An 11,844-nucleotide genomic window follows, 5' to 3' on the forward strand; every position below is an offset into this window, starting at 1 on the left:
AATAGTTACTGCTTCTGCAGCTCGTGATGGTCCCGGAGCTCCGGCAGCCCATACTTGTGGATGTACCCACTTCCTCTGGGATATCCGGCTCTGTGCCTGGTTTCTGTAACATAAAAACTCGGGCCTCCACAGCCTTTTCATCAGGAACATGGACTTGAATTTTCTTTCTTTAACCCTAATGGATGCATGTAATTTACTCAGTAAATCCCTATCCAATACCAGCACGGGGCACTCGGGCATGCAAAGAACTTGATGGCTCAACATCTGTTTGCCAGTTTCTCAAATGTAAAGGAAGGCCGGGTTCCTGTCCACCTGTGGCACCAATGCCTGAAACTGTTTGTTTGCTTAATTGCCCTTTACAAGTATTTATAACAGAATAAGTAGCTTCTGTTTCTAGAAGGAATTTTACCTTCTCATTCCCCAACCTAACTGTAGCCAGGGGCTCTGCTGGGGAGGGATTCGAATCTTCCCCCGCTCCTCCTCGATCTTCATCTATAGCACTAATTCTCTCTGCCTGTCCTGACGGTCCACTAAATATCCAGTGTTTCTTTTGATTCTGAGGGCATTTTCCCTTCGAGTGCAACCTGTGGAGTCTGTTCACAAACCTTTCCATGCAATCCTTGTTTCTTCTCCTCCTGGGCCACTCCCCCCTTTCTGGTTTCTTGTGGGATAGCTACAGGCAGCAAGTTTTCTCTCTTTTTTTTCCCTTAAAGGTCCCAGTTTTACTCTGGAGCTTATCTTATGCCCCCACATATACATTAACAAATTCCTGGTTGAAACCTGACACACTCTAACCCACAAAACACAATGTTGTATTATATTAATAATTATATGAATTCTATTAATAATGCCTATATTAATAATCAGGGACTGAAAGCCCTCCCCAGTACTATTGAACCACTTGAACCATTTCAGAGAACTTACACCAGAGCAATAGTGGTCCGATTGTGATAGGTCTCCAAGGCCACATACATTATTTTTACCAAATCACATTGGTCCTCCTCGTGAAGCGTTTGTACCTTTTTCCTTATGTCTTCCGTGGATTGACTTTTTGTTAAATGGCCTAACTCTTTTCTTCCTTCCTCTGCTTCAGGATCAATAGTAGTATATTTATGCATCACATCTTTTAATCTTCCCACGAATCCAGGTGGTGGTTCATATATATCTTGCTTTATTTCATATAGCTTAGACCAGCTCACTGCCTTGGGGACCGCATTCCTAACGCTGAATAAAATCCACCTCCGCTATTGTTTCAAAGCTTGCCTGTCCCGATTATGGTCCCAGTTCAGATCAGGGGTAGGTACGTGAAGATTCACTGAACCTGTTGCTGTGCCTGCTGTTATTTGTTGTTCTACTGCGGTCTGAGCCATACGAATAATTATATTTCACAGTATCACAGTATCACAGTATGTTAGAGATTGGAAGGGACCTCAAAAGATCATCTAGTCCAATCCCCCTGCCGGAGCAGGAACACCTAAATAAGGTTACACAGGAATGTGTCCAGGCGGGTTTTGAATGTCTCCAGAGAAGGAGACTCCACAACCTCCCTGGGCAGCCTGTTCCAGTGTTCCGTCACCCTCACTGGGAAGAAGTTTCTTCTCAAGTTTAAGTGGAACCTCTTGTGTTCCAGTTTGTACCCATTACCCCTTGTCCTATCATTGTTTGCCACTGAGAAGAGCCTGGCTCCATCCTCGTGACACTCCCCCTTCATATATTTATATACACTAATAAGGTCACCCCTCAGTGTCCTCTTCTCCAAACTATAGAGACCCAGCTCCCTCAGCCTTTCCTCATAAGGGAGATGCTCCACTCCCTTAATCATCTTAGTTGCCCTGCGCTGGACTCTCTCCAGCAGATCCCTGTCCTTCTTGGACTGAGGGGCCCAGAACTGGACACAATATTCCAGATGTCGTCTCACCAGGGCAGAGTAGAGGGGAAGGAGAACCTCTCTCGACCTACTGACCACCCCCCTTCTAATACACCCCAGGATGCCATTGGCCTTCTTGGACACAAGGGCACAGTATTGGCTCATGGTCATCCTGCCATCCACTAGGACCCCCAGGTCCCTCTCCCCTACACTACTCTCTAACAGGTCGTTCCCCAACCTATATTGGAACCTGGGGTTGTTCCTGCCCAGATGCAGGACTCTACACTTTCCCTTGTTATATTTCATCAAGTTTCTCCCTGCCCAACTCTCCAGCCTGTACAGAGCTCACTGGATGGCAGCACAGCCTTCTGGCGTGTCAGCCACTCCTCCCAGCTTAGTGTCATCAGCAAACTTGCTGACAGTACACTCAATTCCCTCATCTAAATCATTGATGAATATATTAAATAATACTGGTCCCAGTACTGACCCTTGAGGCACTCCACTAGATACAGGCCTCCAACTAGACTCCGCCCCATAGACTACAACTCTCTGGCTTCTGTCCTTCAGCCAGTTTGCAGTCCACCTCACTACCTGATCATCCAGACCACACTTCCTCAATTTAGCTATGAGGATGCTGTGGGAGACTGTGTCAAATGCTTTGCTGAAGTCAAGGTAGACCACATCCACCGCTCTGCCATCATCCATCCACAATGTTATTTCCTCATAAAAGGCTATGAGGTTGGTCAAGCATGACTTCCCCTTGGTAAAGCCATGTTGACTGCCCCTCATAACCCTCTTATCCTTGACATGTCAACACTCTGGAAAGCATGATGCATAATTACCAGACACTTGTTTCCAACTCTTCAAATCTATAATGGTAAAGGGAATCTTCATAATGAGTAGACCATCATTACACACAGCTTGACTTAAAGGTGTAATCAGAGTTTCCCCTAATTTTCCCCTAGTTTGTTCTGCTGAAGAGCAAAATCCTTCAGCCCATTGCCCCCTCCCCCCCTCCCCCCATAATCTCTGGTGCCTGTGCTGGTGCTTGTGCTTGATTCTCATTGTCAGCACCTTCAGCCCCATTATTCACAGTACCCCTTCTCCAGGGGGCTGCCATCAAATCCAAATCCTCCTCCGCATTCCTCAAATGTTTAGTGCATAGTGCCCTATGGTGAGGCACTGGGAGATGACAACTGCTCCTTGGAACACAAGCTTCTGGTGGAGGAGGCAAGAGCAGCTTCTATCCTGGTTCCGGTCTTGGTGCCTGGACAGGCAGCGGGGCTGCTGTGACACACTGTGACATCACCTGCCACACACTGTGACGTCACCTGCCATGCACTAGGACATCACGGCTCCCACTGCTTATATTGCATGCAGTGACTCCCCACGGCAGTCACTGTGCAGAGACGACTCTGAGAACTTCCCAAAGCAGCACGTACAGCATCATCGGGTGGCATCCAAGAGGAGGGAACTTCTGCACTGCCAGCGCCAGCATCCCCAGGTGCATCAACCCTACATGATGGCCCAAGGGTTCGTGGGGATATTCCAACCTCTGCCTGGGAGTCCCTGTTCCAGGGGCACCCACAGTTCCTCCGGTTGCTGCAGCCCTGGCTTGTCTTGGGAACTGGAGCAGTTCTTTGGTGTGAAGGGTTTCATGGCTGCCTGGGCAGGCAGCGGGGCTGGTGCTGGCCTCAGGGCATGAGTAGCCAGTTCTCCCGATATCTTCTGGAGGGGACCTACATTGTCCCTAGTCTGTCTTTTATTCGCTACGTACCTATAGAATCCCTTCCTGGACTTAATGTTCTTAAGGGTCTTTTCCAATCTAAATGGTTCCATGATTCTACAAAATCTTATTTTTCAGACCAAACTCTGTCTCATCAGAGAAATGACACTGCTGGCAGGCAGTGTGTCTGCCAGCTGAGGGAGGAAACATCAGGGCTTGCTTCAGGCTTTTTCCCATGGGGTTCCCCTGGAGCACCAGGGAGCCCTGGAGGGTGCCCAGCAGGGCAGAGGCAGAGCCACCTTGGGCTGGGCCCCTGCTGCTGAGCTGGGCTGGGCTCCTGGGACGCAGATAGATGCTGGCAAGCGGGCAGTGCTGCAGAGAGACAGCTCTGGCCAGGAGCAGGGCTGGGGCACTGCCTGCAGGCACCCAGGGGAGACCTGTGAGCCTCAGAGAGCTTAAAGGCACTTGGCAGTGGAGGATGCTGAGAGCTCCCTGCAGGAGAAACCTTCCCAGCCCTGTGCATGGTAAGGCTCTGGGTGCAGGGCAATGCAGCTGCAGTTCCTGGAGGGATCTCCTCAAGCTGCTGCCTCGCACAGTCCATGGGATCTGTCAGGAGGACTCTCTTGGTTTCTCTGTGTAGATAAGGAGGAGGATGTGCTGCAGAGCAGGGCTTCTCTCTGCACCATGCGAGGGACAGGACAAGGCAGGTCCCTTTTCCCGGGGCTGGCTGCATGGTGTGAATGTGGGTGTGCAGCCATGGATGCCCAGTGCTGTCACAGTATCACAGTATGTTAGAGATTGGAAGGGACCTCAAAAGATCATCTAGTCCAATCCCCCTGCCGGAACAGGAACACCTAAATAAGGTTACACAGGAATGTGTCCAGGTGGGTTTTGAATGTCTCCAGAGAAGGAGACTCCACAACCTCCCTGGGCAGCCTGTTCCAGTGTTCCGTCACCCTCACTGAGAAGAAGTTTCTTCTCAAGTTTAAGTGGAACCTCTTGTGTTCCAGTTTGTACCCATTACCCCTTGTCCTATCATTGTTTGCCACTGAGAAGAGCCTGGCTCCATCCTCGTGACACTCCCCCTTCATATATTTATATACACTAATAAGGTCACCCCTCAGTGTCCTCTTCTCCAAACTATAGAGACCCAGCTCCCTCAGCCTTTCCTCATAAGGGAGATGCTCCACTCCCTTCATCATCTTAGTTGCCCTGCGCTGGACTCTCTCCAGCAGGTCCCTGTCCAGATGCAGGACTCTACACTTTCCCTTGTTATATTTCATCAAGTCCTGCCCAACTCTCCAGCCTGTCCAGAGCTCGCTGGATGGCAGCACAGCCTTCTGGCGTGTCAGCCACTCCTCCCAGCTTAGTGTCATCAGCAAACTTGCTGACAGTACACTCAATTCCCTCATCTAAATCATTGATGAATATATTAAATAATACTGGTCTCAATACTGACCCTTGAGGCACTCCACTAGATACAGGCCTCCAACTAGACTCCGCCCCATAGACTACAACTCTCTGGCTTCTGTCCTTCAGCCAGTTTGCAGTCCACCTCACTACCTGATCATCCAGACCACACTTCCTCAATTTAGCTATGAGGATGCTGTGGGAGACTGTGTCAAATGCTTTGCTGAAATCAAGGTAGACCACATCCACCGCTCTGCCATCATCCATCCACAAAGTTATTTCCTCATAAAAGGCTATGAGGTTGGTCAAGCATGACTTCCCCTTGGTAAAGCCATGTTGACTGCCCCTCATAACCTTCTTATCCTTGACATGCCTTAAGATGGCATCAAGGATAAGGTGTTCCATCACTTTCCCAGGGATGGAGGTGAGGCTGACCGGTCTATAGTTACCCAGGTCCTCCTTCTTGCCCTTTTTGAAGACTGGAGTGACATTTGCTTTCCTCCAGTCCTCAGGCACCTCTCCTGTTTCCCAAGACTTGGTAAAGATGATGGAGAGTGGCCTAGCAATGACTTCCCCACAGACAGCTGAGCCCTTTTGTCTCTCCCATGCTCAGACTCTTCACAGTTGCCTTCAAAAACTTAATTAGGAATTTTATCCCTAATAGAGTCAGTCTTCAGATGTGACACTGGGAAAACAAACAAAAAAACCAACCTCAGACACAATCATGACGAAGTCACACTGAGCCTCTCCTATGCAGACCGAAAGCGTCCAGAGTCGTGAGTGTGTAAATTGAACTTCTGTATCTGACATCCCTCCTGTCCTAACCTGTCACTGTCTTTTTCTCCTCTGACAGTGCCCCATGCCCAGAGGCAGCAGATGTCCAACGGCAGCTCCATCACCCACTTCCTCCTCCTGCCATTCCCAGACAGGCGGGAGCTGCAGCTCTGGCACTTCTGGCTCTTCCTGGGCATCTTCCTGGCTGCGCTCCTGGGCAACGGCCTCATCATCACCAGCACAGCCTGCGACCAGCACCTCCACACCCCCATGTACTTCTTCCTCCTTAACCTCTCTCTGCTGGACCTGGGCTGCATCTCCACCACTGTCCCCAAATCCATGGCCAATTCCCTGTGGGACACCAGGGCCGTTTCCTACACAGGTTGTGCTGCACAGGCCTTTTTCTTTCTCTTTTTCATGTCAGCCGAGTTTTCCCTCCTCACTGTCATGTCCTACGACCGCTACGTGGCCATCTGCAAGCCCCTGCACTACGGGAGCCTCCTGGGCAGCAGAGCTTGTGTCCACATGGCAGCAGCTGCCTGGGGCGCTGGGTTTCTCAATGCTCTGCTGCACACAGCCATTACATTTTCACTCCCCCTCTGCCGAGGCAATGCTGTGGAGCAGTTCTTCTGTGAAATCCCCCAGATCCTCAAGCTCTCCTGCTCACATTCCTACCTCAGGGGAGTTGGGCTTCATGTGCTTGGTTTCTGTTTGGCACTTGGCTGTTTTGTGTTCATTGTGGGGTCCTATGTGCAGATCTTCAGGGCTGTGCTGAGGATCCCCTCTGAGCAGGGACGCCACAAAGCCTTTTCCACGTGCCTCCCTCACCTGGCCGTGCTCTCCCTCTTTGTCAGCACTGCTACCTTTGGCTATTTGAAGCCCCTCTCCATCTCCTCCCCATCCTTGAATCTGGTGGTGTCAGTGCTGTACTCGGTGGTGCCTCCAGCAGTGAACCCCCTCATCTACAGCCTGAGGAACCAGGAGCTCAAGGATGCTGTGAGGAAGCTGGTGACTGGATGTGTTTCAGCAGCCATGTACTGCTTGCTTTACCCTAGAAAGGGCTGCCAGTGTAGGTCATGATAGGCCACGTCTGAGTTTCTTTCTTTACATTTGGTTTCCTGTTTCAATTTGTAGTTATGTTGTCTTCATAGAAATGTCAGTTTTCATCTCCAGCTTAACTAGCCATCCATGTTGTGTGACCCACAGACTTTGTGTCAGTGGGGTTCTTTCATTGTATTTAAGGGAAATAAATGATCCTGCAGCAACTTCTTCTCTGTGATATGTGCTCACATGGCAGGAATGAAGGGGAATGAAATCAGCTTTCTGGCTGCTCCAGCTCTGGGATGGCTGCTCTGTGCCTGGAGCAGGAAGAGCTCTTGAGGAGCCCAAGGGCCAGGGCTGTTGTGCTGGTGTGGTAAGATGGGATGGCATGGGGGGGCTGCAGAGCTCTCAGGGTGTCCTGGGCAGGAGAGCAGGGGACACAGGGGTCCCTGCAGGGGACTCCCCTGCAATGGCACAGGCTGGGGCTGCCTGGCTGGGAGCAGCCCATGGGAAAGGTCTGGGTGGGCAGGAGCTGGACAGGAGGCAGCGTGTGCCCTGGCAGCAAGGGAGGACAGCAGCATGGCGGGCTGTATGACCAGGAGCACGGCAGGAGAGCAAGGGAAGGGATGCTCTGGAATACTCCATCCAGGTTTCAGATCCCCAATTCAGGAATGCTATTGGCAAGCAGGAGTGGGTTTAGCAATAGGCCCTGAGGACAGGTGGGAACTGGAGCACGTTGCCTGTGGGGAGAGGCTGGGGGAGCTGGGCTTGTCCAGCCTGGAGAAGGGAAGGCTGATGGGGACCTGAGATCTTGGGAAGGGAAGGCTGTCGGGGACTGGCTGCCTGTACCGGCAAGGAGGACATGGAGCATACAGAGCCAGGCTCCTGACAATGGTGCCTGGTGGGAGGACAAAAAGCAATGGGGGATAGTGACAGAGGAGAGGTTGAGCCAGGACATAAGGAAACCTTGTTCCCATAGGCTCAGGCAAGTGCTGCATCAGGTCACCCAGAGAGGCTGTGCAGGCTCTGGCCTTGGGGATTTCCAACTCAGACTGAATCAAGCCTTGAACCACTAGCCGTGACCCTGTTCCGGAGCGGTTGGACTTGAGACCTTCTGGGGTCCCTTCCAAACACTGTTCCATCCTACAAAGATGGGTTTATGAAGGGCCCTGAAGTTGCTCTGAGGGCTGGAGCACGTCTCTGATGATGACAGCTGAGAGAGCTGAGGGTGCTGAGCCTGGAGAAGGCTGCAGAGAGACATCCTAGCAATCTGCCCATACTTAGACAGGGCCTACAAGAAATCTGGAGAGGGGCTTTCTGCAAGGGTGTGCAGTGACAGGACAAGGGGGAATGGCTTCAGCTGAAAAAAAGGCAGATTTAGCTTGGACATTAGGAGGAAGTTCTTCTCTGTGAGGGTGCTGAGGAGCTGGCACAGGGTGCTCAGAGAAGATGTGGCTGCCCCATCCCTGGCAGTGTTCAAGGCCAGGTTGGATGGGAGTCAGGTTTGCTCTGAAGCTGTGCTTTGCCCAGCTCTGACGTTCACAAGGGATGTCAGATGAAATCCCAGAATCATTTCATTTGAAAAGACCCTTGAGAACATCGAGTCCAGCCATTAACTGCTGTGGTCTAAGGGCTGGAGCACGTCTCCGATGAAGGCAGGCTGAGAGAGATGGGGGTGTTCCGCCTGGAGAAGAGAAGGTTCCAGGGAGACATCTTAGCATCTGCCCATAGCTAAACAGGGCCTACGAGAAATCTGGAGAGGGGCTTTTTAGAAGGGTGTGCAGTGACAGGACGAGGGGCAATAGATTTAAGCTGAAAAAAGGGAGATTTAGCTTGGACATTTGGAGGAATTTTTTTCTATTTGAGAGTGGTGGGACACTGGCACAGGGTGCACAGAGGATCCGTGGCTGCCCCATTCCTGGCAGTGTTCATGTTGGTTGGGAGTCATGTTATGTGTGAAACAGTGCTTTGTCCAGCTCTAACGTTCACAAGGGATGTCAGATGAAATCCAGATTGATTGTAAAGTCCTCTACATGTACTCATGACTCCGATGAGTCTGGTCTGCGCAAGAGAGGCTCAGCAAGGCCTTAGACTCTTTGACTGTGTTATTTATTTACTGGCATAGCACTGCTGAGGTTTGTGAGGGTTTTTTTTGAGGGGGTGTTATAAAACATTCTCTGTATGACTGAAAACCTGAAGAGTACTGAAATAGGGAGAAGTCCTCAGCTTTTTGCAGATTAGTGCAGAGGCAGGAGAGCTGCAGTGTCCATCAGACCTTTCCCATCTGCCCTGTGCTGAAACTCCCACTGCCTGCAAGGTGCCTTCACACACAAATTGCTCTTAAGAACCCCCACAAAAACCTGTCCCGTGCTGAGAGCAGGGCAGCACGGTTTAAAGGGACAGAACACGGAGGTCTCATGGGGAGAAGCAAAGGACTGTGCCCAGCAGAGCATGGCCAGCAGCCACCTCCAGTGCCAGACACCAAGAGAGCTGCCTGAACGCACCCTCCCCAGGCCTGGGCTGCACTTTCCCCCCACTCCCTGCCCATGTCTCTGCTGCCTGGAGCTGTCCCTGCCAGGAGCTGCTGCTCTGGGCTCAGCTCTGCTCCCTCTCAGTGCTCCCAGAGCCCATCCCATGGGCTGTGTGCCCAGCTCTGCCCTGCACACCCCTCCCGGCAGCAGGGCTCTGCCCAGGGGCAGCTCTGCCTCTGCAGGAACCTCACACCTGGCACTCCATGGATCCATCAATGGTGAATGGAGAAACATGGTCACCCCCTGAGGAAAGCCTGGAGAGCTTCTTAACTCTTCACTTAGTTACTGGTGGCAATGAGCAGTGTGCAGGGAGGTGAGGGAGGGTGGAGGGAAGTCAGCAAGAAACGAGGTGATGGTTCAGGGCTTTAACCAATCCTTACAAGCAGGATGGAGCCCAGCAATGGAGAGCAGTTGATGTCTGTAGGTGGAGGAGGAGTAGGTGTTCCTGGAGTGTGGCTGCAGACCCTGGACAAAGCAGAGGCTGTCTGAGAAGTTTCCCTCATGGGAACATGCTTCAGCGTGGCACATGGGGAATGCCCACTGCTGGGGGTGCCTGAACACTGCTCCTCATGCCCCATGAGCCGACCTCCCTGTCTCCCTCTCCTGCACTACCCAAACTTGCCTGGAATGCAGGATCCATCCCTGAGCCTGGAGAATGCAGGAACCTCCTGCAGTGAGAGAGGGTGCTACAGGCAGGAAGCTGTCCCAAATGAGGTGCCCTGTCCCCTGAATATGGGGTACCTTGCACCCAAGGACACCACCTTTACTTCTGGCTTTTGCCAGGAAGGTATCAATCCAGACCATTGGCTTTTCCCACTGCTCTCCCATGGTGCTTAGTTCTCTATCCTGATGGCATCACCCATTCCTCTAGAAGCCTCCTGTAGATGGCCTTGCTGAGGGATATTCACTCCACCTGCTGAATTGACACTATAGTAGCAGCCTACAACTACTTGAAATGTGGCTTCAGAGATGATGGAAGTTTTCTTGCTAGCAGGAAGAGAAGGAAACCTCTGCAAAGTGCAGCTTGGCAGGTTCAGATTAGAAGTTAGGAAAGGGAAATGTCTCTCAAAAGGTGGAGTTGTGGTGCAAGAGGTCACCCAGAGGGAGTCTGGCTCAGCCCATGGCTTTGTGTTTCAAGGAGCAGGCAGCGATGGGTGCAGAGATGTGACTGAAGGTACAGAAATGCCAGGTGAGAGCCAGGTGGGAAAGCAAGATGGGTGTCAACAGCCTGAAGGGAAAGAGGTGCAGGCATGGGCCAGTGCAGGACAGCCTGCAGCAGAGATGAGTGAGGATTCTGGCAAGGCTGAAAGGCCCAAAAGAACAAAAGGTCTCTGTTGCCCTGGGCTATGGCAGTTGCCTCTTTCATCAAGGCCTTTGAGGAGAACTTTCTTTCTCAGGATTTCAGACTCTTCTTCTCCAAGGGCTGTGGTCAGGGCTTGGCCTTTCTGCTTCATCAAACAAACCAAAGGTTTTCTCACCACCAGATACCTGCATCTTGTCTCCCAGGAGTCACAGCCTCCAGTTACTTGTTTTAACGAGTCCCTGGGGAGGCTTTGTCAGTAACAGCCCTCAGTGGGGTCCATTAATGCTGAAGGGCCTTGGGGTTTTGTTTCTGACTTGGACTTCTTGAAAGGTTTCCTCAGTCTCCTCTCAGCACCTGAGGTTCATGGACTCAGCCAAAATACACCATGGGGCTCATTAAAACCTTTGGGATTTGTCAAGCCTTGCAGATTGCACAGCACATTTTAGGATTCCGAGTGCAGGAAGATTGCAAAGGGCAACGGATAAAAGTTATTTTGAGGGTTTTTTTTTCTCTACTTTTCAGTTTAGAAATTTCTGTGACTTGTGGAATGCCTGGCACAGGGATCACTAGAACCTGCCAGCACCTCTCCTGCCGCCTTCCGCAATGCTCGGTGGGCTTGTGCGGGCCTTGCCGGAGCCAGGCAAGTCCCCTTGAGCTGAGCTCCCAGGGACAGCACCAGCAGCTGCACTGCCCAGGGGCTGCTCCTGCCCTGACACCTTCTCAGCGCCTCTGACACCAGCAGCTCCTGCACACAGAAGGCTCCTGCTTCGCCCCCAGCACCTCTGCAGGCAGAGCTCAGCTCCAAGCACAGGAACAAGCCCAGCGCCTCCTCCTCACCCAGCCCCTGCTCCTACAGCTGGGATGGCACCAGCACATCTCCTGACACCTTCTCCTCCCTTTAGAGCACGCACACACAATGTGTTTCAAGCCAGCACTAAAACAGGATTGCAAAGTCGAAGAACATGTACCTGGATGCGCAGGGCAGCCACGGGAGATGCAGCCTCCCGAGGGAGGGCTCTCCTCTGCACTGGTTCCTGCAGGGCTCTGGCTCCTTAAATAGCCCACGCTCAGCGTGGGGGCCCCATCACAATGGGCGTCTCCGCAGCGACCACCACAGCTTTGTGATGGTGGCAGCATCGTGCCCATGGCACTGGGCACCCAGGGGTGCTCTGGGAGTGGCCATGGGGGGACC

The 11,844-nt window shown here is 52.0% G+C and overlaps 1 protein-coding gene across 1 annotated transcript; it reads left to right on the top strand.

Annotated features, from left to right (window-relative positions):
• Window positions 1-5,879: 5,879 nt before the first annotated feature.
• Window positions 5,880-6,857, top strand: LOC308228510 (olfactory receptor 14J1-like; the record flags this gene model as incomplete). The annotated part of the gene is made up of 1 exon (XM_080631895.1): window positions 5,880-6,857. The coding sequence occupies one exon, from the start codon at window positions 5,880-5,882 to the stop codon at window positions 6,855-6,857; it is 978 nt and encodes a 325-aa protein (XP_080488021.1).
• Window positions 6,858-11,844: the final 4,987 nt, after the last annotated feature.

This window comes from Psittacula echo, assembly GCF_963264785.1.
Source record: "Psittacula echo genome assembly, chromosome: 19".
Taxonomy (NCBI): Eukaryota; Metazoa; Chordata; class Aves; order Psittaciformes; family Psittacidae; genus Psittacula; species Psittacula echo.